This window comes from Miniopterus natalensis, chromosome 12 (assembly GCF_054644295.1).
Source record: "Miniopterus natalensis isolate mMinNat1 chromosome 12, mMinNat1.hap1, whole genome shotgun sequence".
NCBI lineage: Eukaryota > Metazoa > Chordata > Mammalia > Chiroptera > Miniopteridae > Miniopterus > Miniopterus natalensis.
Genome location: NC_142092.1, coordinates 71,608,719 through 71,627,667, shown reverse-complemented (window position 1 = coordinate 71,627,667; position 18,949 = coordinate 71,608,719). Strand labels below are relative to the sequence as shown.

The 18,949-nt window shown below is 54.6% G+C and overlaps 1 protein-coding gene and 2 non-coding genes across 7 annotated transcripts in view; all 3 read left to right on the top strand.

Annotated features, from left to right (window-relative positions):
- Positions 1 to 18,068, top strand: part of PRRC2B (proline rich coiled-coil 2B) — a 79,250-nt gene extending 61,182 nt beyond the window's left edge. For 3 of the 5 annotated variants that reach the window (XM_087822995.1, XM_087822994.1, XM_087822993.1), the window contains exons 18-32: positions 89 to 234; positions 792 to 933; positions 2,630 to 2,712; positions 3,272 to 3,460; positions 3,605 to 3,802; positions 4,174 to 4,260; positions 4,933 to 5,037; positions 5,197 to 5,383; positions 6,302 to 6,399; positions 7,264 to 7,391; positions 7,923 to 8,163; positions 9,750 to 9,926; positions 10,588 to 10,679; positions 12,670 to 12,751; positions 13,967 to 18,068. In XM_087822995.1, the coding sequence (XP_087679121.1) occupies positions 89 to 234; positions 792 to 933; positions 2,630 to 2,712; positions 3,272 to 3,460; positions 3,605 to 3,802; positions 4,174 to 4,260; positions 4,933 to 5,037; positions 5,197 to 5,383; positions 6,302 to 6,399; positions 7,264 to 7,391; positions 7,923 to 8,163; positions 9,750 to 9,926; positions 10,588 to 10,679; positions 12,670 to 12,751; positions 13,967 to 14,101 (2,090 nt within the window). In that variant the 3' untranslated portion in view covers positions 14,102 to 18,068. The remainder of the gene's footprint in view (positions 1 to 88; positions 235 to 791; positions 934 to 2,629; positions 2,713 to 3,271; positions 3,461 to 3,604; positions 3,803 to 4,173; positions 4,261 to 4,932; positions 5,038 to 5,196; positions 5,384 to 6,301; positions 6,400 to 7,263; positions 7,392 to 7,922; positions 8,164 to 9,749; positions 9,927 to 10,587; positions 10,680 to 12,669; positions 12,752 to 13,966) is intronic. The other 2 variants (XM_087822997.1, XM_087822996.1) reach the window with 1 other exon arrangement.
- LOC148091891 (small nucleolar RNA SNORD62) lies at positions 5,906 to 5,991 on the top strand. Its single transcript, XR_015715497.1, has one exon. It is a non-coding gene; the product is annotated as a small nucleolar RNA SNORD62 (small nucleolar RNA).
- On the top strand, positions 8,916 to 9,001 carry LOC148091890 (small nucleolar RNA SNORD62). The gene has a single exon (XR_015715498.1). It is a non-coding gene; the product is annotated as a small nucleolar RNA SNORD62 (small nucleolar RNA).
- Positions 18,069 to 18,949: the final 881 nt, after the last annotated feature.

The following is an 18,949-nucleotide window of genomic DNA, read 5'->3' as shown; positions in this document are numbered from 1 at the left end:
TCCTTAGACATAACCCTGCCTGTAGGGCTGGGTTATTCATGGCTTCTGGTGATTGGAACACTGACCTTCTCGGGAACTCTTGGTTCAGATTCCATCATCGAGAATTGTGGGTCCAGCCCAGGGGAGGAGACTGAGGTGGGCTCCATGGTAGGTGAAGGCTTCATCGAAGTCCTGACCAAGAAGCAGCGACGCCTACTGGAGGAAGAGAGGAGGAGGAAGGAGCAGGCTGTGCAGGTAGGGGCACAGGGTGAGGGGGGCAGGGCGGAGGACAGGCTGACAGGGAAACTAGAGCCAGGAGGCTCTGCATTCTGAATGAAGCCCAGGGTAGAGGGAGGAGGGGAGGAGTGCTCTGTAAGCACATTCCCCAGCGCCTGTTCTCCCTGTGGCCCTGTAGCAGGAGGTGGCCTTATTCCTGTCTCCCCAGGAGAGCAGCCAAAGCGTAGCTGAGCAAGGTGCAGACCTTCCTCAGCCCCTAATTCCATTCTCCTCCCACTGTGCCACCCTGGGAGTGACAAGGGGTGGGGACCCTGTGCTCAGATGGGATTGGTGGGGCACTGCACACATGTTCTGTTGTCAGAGTTCATCACAGTCCCTTGGCCATCAGTCCTTTCCAGGTGCGGTTTAGTTGGCATTGAAACTCACATGTGGTTGAGATCTTGAGAGACGAACGTTCTTGCATCTCTGGAGCAAGGTCTCTTGGTTTTGATGCCCCAGAGACTTTTCCTGGGGAAAATTTGTCATTTTTTATGCCTGATGTCTAGGATGGCCTCCACCAGCATTTCTTTCCTTAGGTGCCTGTCAAAGGCCGAGGCCTTTCCTCCCGTATTCCTCCTCGGTTTGCGAAAAGGCAGAACAACCTGTGCCTGGAGCAGGGCGATGTGCCTGTGCCAAGCAGTAGCTTGGGCACTGAGATCTGGGAGAGCAGCGGCCAGGGTAAGAGTTGGGGTGGCTAGACTCAGTGGTTATCCCGTGGCTATTTTCTTAGGGTGTGTCTGCTTTCTGGGCCGTGAGTATAGGTGGAGCATAACCTGCTTCCTGGCATCCTCTGCTGAGCCAGAGGGTTAGGCCCCATCTTAGCCATTTGCTGCTGCAGCCCCTGAGCAGGTGTAAACATTTTCCTGCCTTGCATTTGGTGGAAGAGCCAAGCAGTCCATGGTCCAGACACCTGGAAGGGGTGGCCCTGCCCCACCCACTCAGTGCCCTGTCCCTGTGCTCATTAAGCTGGCTGCAGGGAGGGGAGCCAGAGTCCAGAGCTTTCTGGTGGGTGCTCTGTGCCCTTTCCCAGCCCAGAAGGAAGGTCTATCAGTCCCTCTAAATGCTCTCTCAGAAAGAGACTTGAGACCAGAGTAAGGTGGACCTTGCTTTTTAGAAAATTGGTTTCCCTGAACTTTTTTTTAACTTTTTAAATGTATCTTTATTGATTTCAGAGAAGAAGGGAGAGGGAGAGGGAGAGATAGAAACACAGAAACATCAGTGATGAGAGAGAGTCATTGATAAGCTGCTTCGTGCATGCCCCCTACTGGAGATTGAGCCCACAACCTGGGCATGTGCCCTGACCAGGAATCGAACCTTGATCTCCTGAATCATAGATCAATGCTCGACCTCTGAGCCATGCCGGCCAGGCTTCCCTAAACTTTTTAAAAAAATTCTCTACTTAATGCTATTTTTCTGGTAACTTTAAAAATGCAGAACCATTTGAAGGGAGCAGATTTTTCTTGAATGCCCACTTTGGCCAGGGCCCTGCAGGGCACAAAGACGCATAAAACCAGGGCACACGGCACCTCCCCAGGGAGCATGGAGAAATCACCCACTGCCAGCTTGTTTTTAAACAAAGCAGCCCAGGCTTTCAGAGTGCAGGGATTCATCCTCGGAGCCACAGGACGGGCACTGATATTCTGAGTTCTGGGCCTGGATCCTCAGTCTCACTTCATGGCCTGTCCTTACTGCAGAATAGCATTGATGGTGCTCAGCTCTGATTGCAAGTGCGCTTGACCTTTCAGTGAGATATTGATGTCAGACATCTGGTAGTGAGTGACAGGTGTAATGTGAATTTCTGCAGGTACCTGCCCCCAGTCTGGTTAGAGCAGACCAGGCACAGGGGGTGGCCCCTGCTGTCAGGATTCCCCTCCAGGTTCTGCAGTGCTCAGACCAGGGCCCAGGTGGCTTCAGAGGGCCCCTAGATTTTAAGATCACACGTAAAATTCTGTGTACACACACAGGGTCCATGGCTTCTGTTAGGCTCAGAGTAACCTTTGAGCTAACAGAATTTAAGGAATAGCAGCTTGGCCCTTTCAGAGGCTTCGTAGCAGCTCCCAGCTTGAGAAGTAAATAGCTTGAGTGAAGGGAGCTTCCTTGCAGCAGAGATAGTGACAGGATTCCAGCAGGAGAGAATGGCATGGCTGGTGTGTTCATGCACAATCTATTTGGTGAGATGATGAGGAAACACATTTATTGAGGTCTTTCTGAGGATCTGGGAAGGTGGGGAAAGCTCAGACTAGCTCCCTGTATCAGATCTGTTCACTAGCATGTCGACGAGGGCCACGGGGGTTTGTGTAAGCAGCCTATGCTCGTCTTTGCAGCCTGGTTGTTCCTCTTTGATGTCCTGACTATCTGTTTCTCCTCCTGGCAGCCCTGCCTGTTCAGGCCTCGACCAGTGACTCCTGGACTAAAGCTGCCACTGCCTTCAACAGCACTGAGTCCGGCTCTGCCGAGGTGAGTGTGTTGTGCTGCTTGCCTGCTGGGTGTGCTCCCTGTCCACATGGCTGGCCTGTCCAGGGCCCTGTTCATCCTGCAGCCCGCCTGAGCCCTCCCTTAGCCACAGCAGTCGAGCATGGACCAGAAGCCATTTCCACAGGCCCCAGCTTGTTGCTGGACTGCAGTCTCGATTTTTGACCTACATAATGTGCCTGTGTGAGAGAGAGGAAGGGAAGGGATTACTAGGGAAACCCACCCCTAGTGTAGGGTGAGCAATTGGGGGGCTCTCCTTCAAACCTGTGACTGTGCTCACTCAGTTTGGTTTGGGCCACAAGGGAAATGAGTTTGGGGGTCTCAGCCCAGGCCCGCTGGAGATCTGGAGGTTTGAGCTCCGGCAGGGCAGTGCACTTGGCCATGTGCCTTCATTTGTCAGGCAGGACCCAACACAGGACAAGACCATGCACAGGCAGGCGGTTTGGGGGAGCCTTGTCTCAGCGCTGAATTCTGTCTCGCTTCTCGGATGATTGCGTTTCAGAGTCTGGGGTCAGGACTCTAACCCATTTTGTGCCTTGCACAGCCGGGCTTTAAGAGCAGCCAGGGAGATAGTGGTGTCGACTTGAGCGCTGAGTCTCGAGAGTCCTCTGCGACCTCTTCGCAGCGGAGCTCACCGTATGGCACAATGAAACCAGAGGAGATGAACGGGACCGGCCTCGAGCCCAAGGCTGACAGCCACAAGGAGCAGGCTCAGAAGCAACCTGAGCAAAAGGTAACGTGCAAGTCCCATTCACAGGTCAGGGCTGAGCAGAAGGGCTCATTGTCTTTTGTCTTCTGCCCGATTCCTGGATGCTTAGGAGCTATAGCTTGGGGTCGTCTTGTCTGTGTGTTTTAGTTTCTCTGCTTTCCCATCAAGGATTCAGAACAAGGCTCAGGACAGAGCAAGGAGCACAGACCGGGACCCATTGGCAATGAGCGTTCTCTGAAGAACAGAAAGGGCTCGGAGGGCGCCGAGCGGCTGCCAGGGGCTGTCGTCCCACCTGTTAACGGAGTGGAGATTCACGTGGACTCCGTGCTCCCAGTGCCGCCCATCGAATTTGGAGTTAGTCCAAAAGTGAGGCTTGGATTTATCTCCTTCCTTTCTTTTTTTGTACTTGGAGAGGAAGGAGGGTGCTTCAACAAGTTGTCTTCTAGAGAGAGCAGGGAGATGGGAGCTGAGCAGCACTCCAGGGGAGTGTCCTCACACCAGGCAGGTTCTCAGGCTGAGTGGGTGGTGGTCTTCACTGTCTCTGTCAGGTCAGCCAGTGGGCATGGGCAGGGAGAGAGGATGAGAGGTGGCATCCTTTCCTCGTGTGCCATTGGGAAACATTTGGCCATGTTGCTCACATGGTGGATGCTGCTTAGTGGATTTCTTGAGTCTTTGTGTCTGTCTCTGCTGCAAGGTGAACCGGGATGATTTCCCTGGACTCTGTCCCCTTTTTCCAGGACTCCGACTTCAGCCTGCCACCAGGTTCTGCCTCTGGTCCCCCAGGGAATCCGGTTGTCAAGCTCCAAGACGCCTTGGCCAGTAACGTAAGTGTGCTTCCATCCCAGCTCTGTCCCTGCCCTGGTAGGCCCTGGGAGAAGAGAGCCTGGCCTTGGGGTCAGGCAGCCCCAGGTTTGAGTCATGGTGCAGGTTCTAGCTAGTTATGTATTTCAACTAGTTGCTTAAATGTGCACACCCCAGTGTTACGACCTTAAAGTGGGTCATACATTTCCTCGGGTCGGGTGTGTTTGGCATTCTTTGATTCTGTGTCCTTCGAAGTTCCATGTCACATATTGAGAATTCTCGCAGGGCTCGCCAAGCTTTTGTTCTCTGAGGTCTCAGGACCTTGTAACATGCCCGTGGGCACTGCGCATCTGCAGGAGGAGGGTCTAGTAGCCATTCCTGAATATTTGTCAATGGGGACCTCTTTTTCAGTCTCCTGGAGGTATCCAAGCCTATGTGCTGGCAGCCAGTTACTGTTATGTTGCTGGCACACGACTGTCCCTGCTGGAGGGCTCTAGAGGATGTGCGGGTGGCTCTCCTGGGCCTCTGTCACGGGAAGCCATGGAGGCAGCTCTTTGGAGGAAATAAACTGGTCTTGGCTGCAGGCAGCGTCACTTTGGTGGTCTCAAGTGCACACGACCAAATCTGAAGGTGCATTTTGACACATTGTCTTACTTCTGTGCCTGTTTGTCCCGTGGTCTCCTGTTCCCCTCCAGGCTGGGTTGACACAGAGTATTCCCATCCTGAGGCGTGATCATCACATCCAGAGGGCCATCGGCCTCTCCCAGATGTCCTTCCCCACTGCTGACCTCACTCTGAAGGTAACACCTGCCCTGAGCTAGGCAAGGCCCACACGGTGCCTTAGCTTGTGAAGAGTCAGGAGCAACCCCACCCACCCTGCCCACCCTTGAGCCCTAGATTGATGGTGCTGCTGCCTCACCCTAGTATTTGCATCCCTCCCCCTTCCCTTGCTTCCAAAGATGGAGTCTGCGCGTAAGGCTTGGGAAAACTCGCCCAGTTTGCCGGAGCAGAGCTCTCCAGGAGGTGCTGGCTCGGGCATCCAGCCCCCATCTTCTCTGGGAGCCTCCAGCGGGGTCAACTACAGCTCCTTTGGCGGAGTTTCCATGCCACCCATGCCTGTGGCCTCCGTAGCACCTTCTCTTCCAGGTACCTCAGCCCGAGCCTTCTTACCCCCTGACAGAAGCGGGGCTGCCAGCCCTGAGCCCCAACCCCACCTTGACTTGTGGAGTCTGTACAACTAGGAGTTTATCTCTAGGCTGGGTGACCATAGCTTCCCACGTGCTGCAGATAGCTCACACTTCCTGCTTTCCCGCTCGCCACCTTCCCTGCTCGTGAAGCAGAATCCAGTGACTGGCAAGTCGCTCCCACCTCCTGGAGGGAGGAGTGAGCAGAGACTGGCTATGAGTTGAACCCAGGTCATGTGGGGGCTGTGTCACCTCCACCAGTGAGAAGCTCAGCTCTGAGACTTGTCCTCTGCTCTGTAAAATAAGCCAGGGTGAGGATGGTGCTCCATGCGGTAGCCACGCCCAGAGGAGGCCATACCTGGAAAGTGCTTTGTATCAGCTGAACCCTCAGTGGCGGCCATGATTATTCTTCCTGTCAGTGTCTTAGTCATTGTGTTGGTGCCTGAGGCGGGGAGGGGGGATTTCGAGGACCCAGCTGCCGCGGTCTCAGTGATGCAATTCCAATAGATCCTTCTGACCCTCCACTGTGGACTCAATAGCAGGGAGATGAAGAGGAACGTGACTGAGAGACCAATGCAGCCTCATTCACAGGGATGCCCTACTGAGTATGGGCAGTGGGCGAGTAGCTAGGTAGCAAGGGTGGGCTGGAGCTGCCCTCCTCCTGGGCCTGGTGCTGCGACCTCTCCAGGTGCCCTGTGGGGGAGCCAGGGGTGTCATCAGCATGCATGGTGCTGCAGGAGCCCAGGGCCTACAGCAGGGGAACAGAGCAGGCCCTGTACACGCTCCCTGGGAGAGCGTGCACCTTCAGCATGTACCCTAAAAGGGACCTTAGGAACAGTGAGACCTGATGCTGTTCTGCCTGCTTGGATTCTGTCTCCAGGCAACCACCTGCCGCCTCTCTACCTGGATGGCCATGTGTTTGCAAGTCAGCCCCGGCTGGTTCCTCAGACGATACCTCAGCAGCAGAGTTACCAACAGGTGATGGCAGCAAGCCCAGTGGCCTTGTAGGGGGCAGGGGCGGTGTCATTACTTTCTTTATTTGTCATCTGTCTCTTTCTCTGTATCCCTCACATGTAGTGCCCAGCACCTGGCCTGTCATGGCAGCCAGCCAATGTTTGTGGAACGAGTAAATGAGAGACAGGGAAGAGGAATGGAGCTCAGTGCTCCAGACTCTGCTTAGTTTTCCTTTCTCAGAGTTCTCCTTCTGTGTTCTAGCTGGGGAATTAGCTGAAACGGAATTCTCTTTGGTGATCAGGTATCCTTCTGATGAAGAGAAGCAAGGCCTAGACTCCCAGGCACGGATGCATTAGAAAGAGGTAGTTTTAGAAGCAAGCAGGTATTTGTTTTTATGCAGGATTGGCATATTTTCTGTGCTGCAAGGGGATGATTTCTGGAAGTCTCTTGAAGTAATTGCAGGGCCTTCTGAATGGCCCAGCACCCCCAGACCTGTGTGCCCGCACAGACCTGCACCATGGAGCGCCTGGGTGGAAACCCTGCTCCAAGTGCAGATTGGGGTCCAAGAACAGAGGACTTGGCCTATCCTGACCTCTCTTTAAAGTGTGTTCTTAAATATTACATTGTTTAGTTTTGCAAGATGTTGGTCTTTACATAACTGGGTCACACTTCGTGTGTTCTTATGTGATTGTCCATCATCATATTTCTGAGATCCACCTCCATGGATGAACGTAGGTACGAAAATATATGATATGTGTAGAGCAAAAGCACAGGAAGGTTGCTCTTGAATTTGCATTTTGGGTGGTGTTCTAGCTGCCATGCGGAGAGGAGAAGAGGAAAAAACAGCTTGAAGGGTACCATAGTAACCCTCCTGGCTTCCCCCCACAGGCTGCCGCTGCCCAGCAGATCCCCATTTCCCTTCACACGTCTCTACAGGCTCCAGCCCAACTGGGACTGAGAGGCGGGCTGCCCGTCTCCCAGTCACAGGAGATCTTCAGCTCCTTGCAGCCCTTCAGGTGAGATGAGAGCACTGAAGAGCTGGCAGCTCACTAGCAGAGCTCAGACCTTTGCATCCTGTGCACTCGTTCCCTTTGTTTTGCTTTCCTCCCTGCTTGTCCGCTTTAGGGGTGGGGTGGGGGTAATTGTGGTCAGTTACAGGTCATTATTAACTGAGCTGCAGAAGAGGCTGTGGACCTGCTCCCTCCGTGCGCCTCTACCATGCTCAACGCCCTTCTCCCACCGCCTCCAGCTGCTCTTGCTGTGTCTTATGTCCAGTACTTTTGGCATCACATAGGTTTTCCTGCGTCTTGTACGCTTGTCCATTTAACCCAGCGATGCTCAAACTATGGTCCCTGCACCAGCAGCATTGGCACCGTCTAGGAAGATGTTATAAATGCAAATTCCTACTCAGACCTTCTGAGTCAGAAACTAGGGGTGTGGCCAGCAGTGTGTTTTCTCAAGCCCTCTGAGGTTCTGATGCGGGCTCAAGTTTCAGATCCTCTGCTGTACTCACCCACCGACCCCGACCATCTGTCTGGCTTTTGCAGATCTCAGGTGTACATGCACCCTAGCCTGTCACCGCCCAGCACCATGATCCTCTCTGGAGGCACAGCCTTGAAGCCTCCGTACTCTGCGTTCCCCGGCATGCAGCCCTTAGAGATGGTGAAGCCCCAGTCTGGCTCACCCTACCAGCCCATGAGCGGAAGCCAAGCCCTGGTCTACGAGAGCCAGCTCGGCCAGGCTGCTAGTCTGGGTGCCTCCCAGATGTTGGACTCCCAGCTCCCACAGGTCAGGAATTCATTCACTCCCACCCCAGACTCAGGCCTTGCTTCCTCATGACTGCTTGTTCCTCTGTCTGCATCTCGATGTGTGCTGACCTACCTGCTGTTGTAGCCACTGTGACTGGTTCCTGGGCCACTAGAACCAGGGCCACATGCTCAGCCCCTTCTGAGTAGTCCCGTCACCTCTATCCCTGAAACCTGGCTTCCTCTAAGAGCACTGCTCCTCCTGGAGCCCCACTCCCACCCTCGGGCTGTGGGCTTGGAGGTGGGTGAGTGTCCTTTGCATACTCACTGATGCTTCCTGGTTCTCCCAAATTATATCTTGAGTCCAATCTGTCTTTGGGACCTGAACTCAAATCCAGTGGGCTGCTGCATCTCTGCTTTAGTATCTCATGATATCTGAAACTTAACTTGTGCAGTGTGTCCAAAGCGTGATCTTATTCCTAGTCCTTGAGGTTGTCCAGTTCGAGTCACCCCTTCTGCTCCTTCAGCAGTTCCTCTTGGCTCTGCATTTGAAAAGTAGTGAGAGTCCGGCCGTTTCTCGTCCCTGCCACCCCCTCCCTGTCCAGGCTCCTGTACGAGCTCCTGCCCCATCTCTTCTGCTCCTGCTCTTGGTCCCAACACTCCATTCTCAGCACAGCAGCCAGGGGCCCCATTAAAACACAGGTCTGGTCATGCACACGCTGAGCTAGTGCCGTCCTCTTGTCCATCCCATCCTGTTGTGCACAGGCGGAGCCTGGGGCCTCTGGCTGCCACATGTCTCGGTGATGTAGTCCCAGTAGATCCTTCTGACCCTCCACTGTGGACTCAATAGCAGGGAGATGAAGAGGAATATGACTGAGAGACAAAAAGTGGCCCACTCCTGCCCCTTCCTTTACCACCTTGTTCTGGACGTTAGAAGTGGTTGCTTAGGCCTTGCAGTCACCCATTCTTTGAAAGCATCCAGGAGGCTCCAGTTTGGGTCCAAGGACCCAGTTGTTTTGTTCTCTATGACCTTTGGCCTCTGTGATGCACAGAAGGCACACAGGTGCCTTTTCTCTACCGCTTTTGTCGTCCGGGACCCACATGGACATCACTTCCTCAGAGCTTCCCTGCCCTTCCCCGACTCTTCCCCCACCCACACCTGCACATGGGTTTGCTGCTGCACTGTGCTCTGGCAGCCTGCGGCTGTGTCCGGCATGTCACTGCGCTGCTGTTGCGTTTCTGGGCTTGACACATTTCGGTACTTCCCCAGCACAGACTGTGCATTCAGTTAGCCTTTGCTGGGTGGAAGCAAGGCGGGCTGGGGCACACGCCCTTTGCCGACTTGGAGAGGAGCTGTGTGGTGCCAGCCAGCCGCAGGCAGCCTCGTCCTGCACTTGCTTCCCCACCACCCACCCTGTTCCAGGATAGGCCTGCCCCTGCTGTCGAGTATAAAGTCTAGGGTGCCCTCTCCTTGGCTCTAACAGAAAGCCAGAGTCTTCACTACTGTGCAGAGGCCTCACTTTAACCTTAAAATAGGAATCCGAAGTCTAAAGTGGGGTTGCTCTTAGGCACATGTATAAACACCCAGCCTCCTCCACTCCTCCTCCTGACTCTCCCTGTTGTCAGCAGCTGACGATGCCACTGCCTGGCTCCCAGCTGCCTCTGCCTCGATATGGCTCTGGGCAGCAGCCCCTGATCCTGCCACCATCCATCCAGCTGCCGCAGGGGCAGAGCCTCTCTGTTGGGGCCCCCCGCAGAATTCTTCCACCTGGGTCCCAGCCTTCGGTCCTTAACACCAGCAGAGAGGTAAGCATGACTCCATCTGATGGGATCCTGGGAGGGTCCTTACAAACCCCTCAGGTTAGTCAGGCACTACTGTTGGGGCAGGAAATGCCAGAGGCCGGGGGTGCAACCTCCTGACCTCAGCACCCCAGTTTTCCTCACTTGTTCAGAGTCCTCTCGGCATTCTGTGCAGGAACCCCGATTTGTGTGTAACCAGCAACGTAGGTGGACTCGGGTGTGTGAGATGCCCAAGTAGAGAGGAAGGTGTGTGCAGTCTGTGCCTGAGCTCCCTTATTAGGCAAGGGAGCACCTGTGGAGCCAGTTCAGGGGCAAGTCCCAAAGGTCCCAGATAGAGTATGTCTGGGGCTGAGGTCCGGGGACCTGTGTTCCTCACCAGCTCCCAGGGTTCTGCTGAGGAAGCCTTCCCTGGGGTATAGATACTGTGGTCACAGCCTGCCCTGTGGTGGTACTCAGGCCACTCTCCCTGCTCAACTTGAAAAGGAAATATCAGTACCACACTTCTAAGAACAAGCCCTCAAGCCTGAGTTCCTTCAGAAGATTCCTTTCTCTCCTGGAGTTCTACTGGGTCCTCAGGGGCCCCTATCAGCTCTGCCAGGCAGTTCAGCGCGGGCCAGGCTGTCTCCTGGGCCACCAGACAGCAGCTTTTACTTCCTGGTCTCTTTAGTCCTCTCAGATGGAGATGAAGGGCTTCCACTTTGCCGACAGTAAACAGAATGTTCCTTCCGGAGGCTCTGTGCAGTCACCACAGACCTACAGGTAAGAACACGCCTGGGGGTGGAGACTGCCGAGTGCTCGCTGTAGCCGGGGCTGGGGATTCAGAAGAAGCTGAGGGCCCAGGGAGGGCGACGCAGGGCACCAAGGCTGGGTCCCCTTCACCCACATGTCGCCCACAAGTTTCAGTAACGGGAAAACCAGGAACCAGGTTTCTCTCTTTGATCCTCACGCTCGGATGCTCTGGGTCGGGAGAGCTCGCTGGGCTCGCTGGGAAGGTAGGAAGAGGAACAGGGAACCGCTAATGTTGTAGCAGTCGGGCTGACCTGGCTACACACAGCTTTCTCACCAGCTTTTACGAGGAGCCAGTGGCCACGAAGGCACAGCCCTAGGCGGGGAGGAGAGATTCCTTCCCCTGGACTTGTTACTGCTGGGCCGTGGGTTGCACTTTCTCCTTGCTTCCTCTGTATCTCTCTGCCTCCAGTAACAGTCCCAGGTCCCTTAGCTGGATTCAGAGATGGCCCTGGATGAGTTATCCAGGCTCTGGATGAGAAGTCCGAGAAGCTCTGGGTCTGCTGGCTTTCTCACTCAAGGAAGCGTGTAGGGTTGGCAGGCAGCATATCCCGGCTCTGGGCCCAGGGTTGGTGCAGTCGACTCTTGTTATGTGTGGAATGCCTGGGAATCCCTCATTTGTAAATGAGTCAGACAGACGTGTGGCTTGCAGTGCCCTGTGAGATGTCAGTGGAGGCTCCAGCACCCCCCGGGTCCTGACTGACGGAGCAGCGCCCTGCCAGTCAGGTCCCCACCTGTGTGAGTCGTTCTGGCCGTGGGCACTCTGCCCGCTGCTCCTGGAGCGCCGAGGCCTCAGCCTCCTGCCACTTTGTTCCATCCTTCCAACTGCATTTCCAGAGAGGGATTTCGTGAATTTTCCCTATTTCACCATCTCTTCTTATTTTTACTCCTTTGGCTTCACTCATCTTTTTTGTTAGTTTGCTTTGTGTGCCGGTCCTATTTTTTACTTAGGTCTAAACAGGAGAACTGTAGAAAAATGTGGGCAGCAGCACAGAGCCATGTGTGGAATTTGGAGGAAGGAAGGGAGCTGGGAGTATAAACAAGTGCTGTTGTCTCCCTGCAGCCACAGGCAGAGTCAGCAGCATCTGGCCTTGAGCTCCTCGGGCAAACCCAGCCCAGGTACCCTCACCTAACAAGAGCCACCTGTGTAGAAATGGCGGTTGCTTTCCTCAGTGGAGACTGTTTGGAAAAACATCTTTAACTCAGTAGCCTTTGTTTTGTTGGTGTTTTCATTGGGGTTGGGAACATTGGTATACTTTTAGAGAGAAGTGTTTCCCACTTTTTCTGGAAACGGCTTCTGAGCATGCCCTGCTGCAGGGCTCCCCAATCAGGTCCTTGAGGGGTGCTGTGTGTGAGACAGCTTACTGGGGGCTGAGCTCCTTGGTACAGGCCCTGATGAACTGTCCAGAGTCCTGATGAACTCTGCACACAGCCCTTCATGCTTTCTGACATAAAATCTTTCTTTTTCACATAACACCTAATTAACCTCCCCCAAGAACTAGTTGTCTGGGCAATGGAACACAGTTAGAAAGGTATTCTACAGTGTGATTCCATTTGGTATCTCTCCACCCCACCCATCCCACTCCCCCCCACCCACCCAAAAAAGGGGAAGACTAGGAAAGTACTTGGCATAATTCTTACCAGGTTTAGAGACCTTTTGTCTGGTCATAGAATCATGCTGGTCCAGACCCTTCAAGCCCTGAGACAGTGTCTGTCCATCTGTCCAGTCAGTGTCTGCCCGGAGTGGGGACTCGGCCTCTGCCCTTTGGGTGCATCTCCGTGAGCTGTGTTGGAGGTGCCAGGGCTGCCGGTGCCCACCGCACTCCCCCGTCTGTGCTCTAGCTGTCTGAGGTCTTTGTTTTCCTCTGCCTGGAGGTCTGCGAGCCTAGCCAGGGCCGCGCCGGGCTTGACTGCGTTTTGTGGTGACACGTGTGTTCTCACCCCCTGCCTTTGGTTTTTTCAGGCCTAGCTCTGCTAGCCCCAGTGGGAAGCCCTCTGGACCAGCAGTTAACATGGGCTCTGTGCAGGGACACTACGCTCACCAGGTAGAAGATGGCTTTCCAGACCCTCCAGCCCCGGACGCTTAGGCCCGTCTCCAAGCGCCAAAAGAGAAGGGACTGTCCACCCCATTTGCGTGCTCCTCTTATAAAGAGAGACGTGCCCTGGCGCTTAGAGCATGGCCGGGAGCCGGGAGCTGAGTCCCTCTGGCGAAGGCATGGCTCCTGATGGGCGTCTGGATCCTTCCTTGTCCTGCAGAGAAGGGAGGATGCGGAATCCTCGGAGGAGGTGACGCCGGAGGTGGACTATCCCTCCGTAGCGATTGGGCCGTGAAGGCGCTGGGACGGGGTTAGGTCTGGGGGTTGGCTTAGACCCGGGGCGTGTGTGCGTGCCGTGCTAGCTCTAGTAAGTGCTGTCTCGTCTTTGTCCTGGCTGGGAGGGGCTGTGATGGAGTGGTGTGTCCCATTCTGTAATTACGGGATTGATTCCTCAGTGTCTTTGCCGTTGGCACTGTTCTCTTCACTGCTGCCCCAAAATGTGTCAGGGCTCCAGAGCTCAGGCGTGTCAGCTGGGATTTTAGGAAAGCAGGGCTCCTTGCTGGTGGAGGTGGAGGGTTGGCCACTCATTTCACTCCCGACGTGATTCCTTGGAGGCAGCTCCTTGAGTTCTTGGATTGAGCTTCTAAAGCCTTCTTCCAGAGTCCACACCACAGTGTGGGGCAGATTGAGGTGGTCACTTTGTGACACACTGCCCAGTGCAGACCTGCAGATAAGGGACCCTGACTGCGAATCTCGAGGTCAGACTCAGTCCTGGGGCAAGGTTCCCACAGACAGCGAGTCTGGAGGGTCAGAGGTCTGAGAGAACCAAGTCTGCCCGGAGGCCCCGCCCCTCAGGAGACAGGCAGGTCTATGCAGGGGCTGTCACCTGTGGGCATGGGGTGCACTGATTTGAAAAGGTTTTCCAGTCAGCCTTGGATGTGCTGCCCCTGCAGAGGCCCCCGGGTATCGCAGAATGCTCCCCGGAGGACCCGGCGTCTTCCTGCCTCTCCCAATCACTGCCCACAGTGCCAGTGGGCAGGGAGAGCAGCGCCCCCTGTGTCATTTCAGGAGGGCTGCTTCTGAGTCTGTCCTCCACCAAGGGGTGGGCTCCTTAGGGTGGCTTTTCTCTGTGACTCAGGAGCGGGAAGGGTGGTGGGAACTGTGTATCCAGGTGGCTGTTGCTGAGTGAGGGTAACCCCTTCATCTCCCTTCATCTGTCCAAAGGCAAAACCACGAGTGGATGAAAAGCCCAGCCTGGGAGCCGTGAAACTGCAGGAGGCCCCCTCAGCCGCCCCCCAGATGAAGCGAACAGGAGCCATCAAGCCTCGGGCGGTGAACGTGGAGGAGAGCAAGGCCTGAAGGTGCTCCGCCGCACCGCCTCACCGCGGGGACAGTGCTGCCCTCGGCCTCGCCTCAGCACAGATGCTCCGGAATCTCAGCAGCTCCTCCGTCCAACCGCCTGGCCCAGGCGGAGAGAAGTCCCTTCTCTTCTCCACTCCTGAAAGCTCCGACGTCCAACCAGCTTGCACCGTGGATGTGTGGCGTTGACCTGCTTGCTTTAATACGGAACAAACAGCAAACGACCCCATCCCGCCTCCTTCTCGCCCGGCCTGTGTGAGGACTTGAGCCTCGATCAGCGCAGAGCAGCCCCCCTCCCCCACCCCCCGCATCGGGGCTGCTCCTCAGCCAGGCGGGTGCTTTTTCTCAGTGCTTCCTACCCCCCGTCCCCAGCAGGGTGGTGTGGCAGCAGGGTCCTTTCAGTTTGAAGCTATTTGTTTTAAAAAGCAGCTAAGGTTTTTACAAAGGAGGAGGGAAAACAAAACACGAGCTGTGTCTGTGCAGCTGAACTATATGTGCTCTTTGCTAGCCTCTCCCAGGCTCTCATGTTCCAGTGCTTTCCTTTCCCTTTCCTTGTTTAAGTTGATGTGTCACTGCAACACTCCCTCCTGCTCTCTCTCGGCTGGTTAGCTTTTGAGGTTACATAAGACACTGGCCTGCGCACCCTGGTATCCAGTTGCGTGCTCTGGAAGTCGTGGGCTCCAGCCTGGCCCAGAGGCTCATGGGCACCCCAGTGAGGTGGAGTTTAGCGTACGAATTTCTGTCCTGGACTCTTCTAAAGCCAGTGGACATGCTGACTGCTGGCCCCATGGTGAATTAGAGCTACAGTCACTGGTGTGTTTCAGGTTGGCCTGGACGTGTGAGCAGACAGTACCACAGGGCCCGCCAGCGTCTCTGCTCATGGGGCTCTAGCACCCGCAGGGCTGCTGGTCATACACTCCCTCTCCTGGAAGCCCTTCACCCTGTGCCGTTCTCCCTTATTCCTCCTGGGCCCACCTCTTTCTTGTCTGGATTCCAGCCTCCCCCCCCCCCCCCGTCCCTCCTCCCTAGACACCATGCACTTGGGTTTGAGGCAGGGCCTGCCGTCTTTGTGGCTGCTGGGGGCTTCCTGTTCCTCCTCTTCTTGCCTAGCAGCAGGCCCAGGTTGTTGGGACGGGGCCTGTGCTGAGCAGTGGGCCAGGCAGGGTCAAAGGGAGGCTGTGTTGCAGGGCTGACTGTGGTTCCAAAACAGGCTAGGCAGCCTCCTAAGTCTGCAGAGCTGCCTCTGGCAAAATGTTCTGTGAGCTGTTTACGCTGGGTTTTGTTTTTTTAAAATAAGAACTAGAGTCATCCCAATTCTGCCATTCCAAGGAAAGGGAAGGGGAACGTTCAAGTTTTGCACATGCCCTTTGAGGAACTCGGCAGCTGTCTACCGAGAGGAGGCACTGCCTCTGGTTCCAGGGAACCTGACTCTGAGCAGGTGTGGAAGGTGGGCTTGGACATCTGCCCTCAGTGTCCCCACAGCTGTGTTTCCCCAGTCAAGCTGTTTCTCAGCTCTGTCTGGTGTAGGACACAGAGAAGGTGCCTGAGGACTGCTGAAGTAACTTGGTGTTGCTGTTGACTGCTTGAAGGATGGGGGGACAGCCGCCCAGCAGTTCTTGGCTCGTACCCAGTGTCATCTGGAGAGGGCCAGTTTCCTTGGAAGGTGCTTTACTGCTCACTCTGTAGCTTTCAGCACCCCCTTCTTGCCTCAACCCTCAGACCTTACTTTTTACTGGCTTCTCTTTTTTTCCTTCATCCCCGGAGTCTTTACTCAAGTCCTGTCGGCACTCATTTGCCCCTTCTTCCCCCTTGATCAAGTGCTGATTGCTCCAGACCCCGCCCACCCGATGCACTGCTTGTCTAAAAGAAAAGATTTTCTCATTGTGAAAGTCAACAGAAGAGTCCTGGATGCTGTTACAAACTCAAGATGTACCCTCCAGGTGACCCTGCCAGAGCGACAGTACTTGTGTTTGAGAAAAAATAAAAACAAAGGGGTCCCCTGTTCTCCAGATCCTTTCTCTGCCCTGTATTTTCTACCCCCCCCCCCAATAAAAACAGAAAACACTAGAATTTATTTATATGTATTGATGTTGTAGGTTTAGGTAAAGAAAGTAAATGTTTCACTGCTCTATTTATATATAATGTCTGACTTACTCTGCAGAAAAGGCCAGGAAATTGCATGTGAAGTTCAGTGCTTACACCTCGTGTGCCCAGCTGCAGGCTCTTCCCACTGGAACTCTGGGGACAGAGGGTAGGCCTGGGTCTGCCCAACACCCCTCCCTTCCTCAGTCTGATTAAATGCAGTCTTCACTGCAGCAATGTTTAAGGTGCAATCTTCCTTTCATGTGGTTTTAGAGCCAAGCTCGAGGTAGTAGGACTTTCGGTCTTATTTTGGTTTCAACCTCCCCTTCCCCCCCCTTCAGAATGCAAATCCATGCAGAGGCCTCTGCCCGGATGGCTTGGGGCCTTTGGCAGGAACAGATGAAAACCCAAGCTTACCTTCTCTGCTGCTGAGATGGGGGTGGTGTCAGATCCCTCTCATGCACCTTTGCCTGCTAAAGCCGCCCTCCCTCCTGATGCTGGCAGCTTTGCCCTGGCCATCGATGGTGCAGCCCACCACTCGCCACCCAGGGGCCGTGATATAGTGTCAGTCCAGTGTCAACCACTCAGTGGAGTGAAATCCCAGCATGTGGGGTCGATTGTCTGAGAGGCATCGTCCACCCACTGGAGATTTCTCTGCCAGCTGTGTTTGGTCTGGTTTTCTTTACTGTTACTTCCCCTTTTTATCCACACTGTTGTTTTCAAACTTGGAATTCATACACTTCTGGCTTTAGGTTCCTTAAGAGGAAAAACAAAGCATGACTGTAACACATTCAGAAAAATTGTTCCGGCAACTTCTAGGAATACCTTGTTAAATACTGGCATCCGTTCTCTCCAGCTGTGCCCTCGCCCTTCTGTCTTCTTGATCTGCCTCCTGGATGGTTGGTGAGGTTTGACTGATGCTCAGAACCAAGGAGGCGGAGGGCGTGCATGTGCGTGTTCTGAACTGGCCCACCGTGGGGCACTGGTACAGCTCCTCCCTGCCCATTGGCTCCCCTCCACCAAGCAGCTGCACGTTGCCTCACCTGCACTTGTCCTTTTTCACCTGCAGAGCAAGCCTGGGTTGGAAGGTCTGTTGGAAATGGCCTTCGGCAACCGAGGATACTCAAGTGTTTGTGCTTTGTCGTGTTCTGTGATGAGTGGGAAATGGAGACGTCAGAAAGCCAGCCCTTCCTGTTTCAAGACGTGAGACGGACCTAAGACAAATAGATCACCCAGGACAGGAATGGCTCAGTGTTGGGGTCAGACACTGTCCCCCAGCCGTGCTCTCCACCTGACCACCAGCGTGTATTTGGGTAGTGATCTTCCAGGCGCACCCAACCTGCTGCTCACTGTTTCTCCACCCGTGTTGGGTGGCCTCCAGGATGGTAGCAGCGTCCCCAGGGCCCTGCCTTCAGCATGTTACAAAGCCTCCAAGTGGAAATTTCTAGGAAGGCTCTGTGTGGATGACTTTCTTCCATTGTTTAAAAGGGGATACTGTACTGTAAGCTTTGGGCCTCATGCCTTGCATAGTAAAAAGGGTTTGGGATTTTTTTGTTCTCGAGAGGGCTTTGTTTCCTTTGTTTTTATTTTGGCCTTTCCTCTCTTTGTCTTTTCATGTAGACCAGATATTTGAAAGGGCAGACGATGGCTAAAGGTGTCATGTGCAGCTTGTTTATATGTTATTTTTGGGAAGCTTTTACTGGGATGGGAATTGGAATCATGGGTTCGCCAGGCCATGGTGGCACACTCACCCTTCGCCCTTTCCCTCCGGTCCAGTACCTATTGTTTCTCCTTTCAAATATGTGATTGTACTAACTCTTTCCATATGAAAGAATTCTCCTTATTTAAATAAAAAAAAAAAGTAAAAAAAACCCCTAAAGCTGAACATGCGTTCTCTTAAGAGTTTTCGTGCTAATTAGGAGGGACTTGGCTGAAGTGCCTAAAAGCAGTATGGGGGAGAGAAGATACTGAAGCCTGTGGGAACGGGTCTTTTCCAAAGGGGTCAGCATTAGCAGTCCCCACCCTTAGCCCAGGATGGCCTTGGGTGTAGTAACACCTGCCTGCCCTCTCCCCTCCCCCTCGTCCTGGGAGGGGGTGTGGGTCAGAGGTGGTACCTGCTCAGCTCTGCTGCTGCGTCCAGTGTCCCTTTTCTTTTGCTGGAAGTAAAGGAGGATTGTACTGCACTCTGGTGTAGGAAAGAGGAAGGGCCGAGGGTCAGGGACAGAGAAGGGTCAAGGGCCTGGATTTGGGTTCAGGCGGTGGTTCTCCGTTCTGCCATCTCCCGGCTGTGTGACCAGAAGAGACAGTATCAGCCACTATTTCCTTAACTGTAAAACGTGGACTCCTAACAGTACAACCGAGTGGGGTAGTGTGGGTTCAGAGGTCACGGGAAGCACTGAGCACAGCGCCTGGCACCAGGTACAAATACAGGCAGCTTATCAATGGTTCCCAAGTAAGTTGGACACGGTCTCCGCGAGGAAACCCTGCTCCTAGGCAGATTCCTTATGAGTCTTCTGCCTAAGGAACAACGGGACCTGGGCCTGGGGATCTCACTCCCCCCCCCCCCCCCCCCCCCAGTCCACTGCTCCCTGGGCTCGGGTTCACACAACTGCCCGAGGAGCCCGAGGAAGGCCGGGCCGAGCCCAGCCCCGCTCCTCCCGGGCCCGGGGAGCCCTCGCCGCCGGGCGAGTCCGGGTAAGTCACCTAGTGCCAGGGCGGGGTGGCCGATGTGTGAGCAGGTCTTGGCGGGCAGCGGCGTTGCAGCCA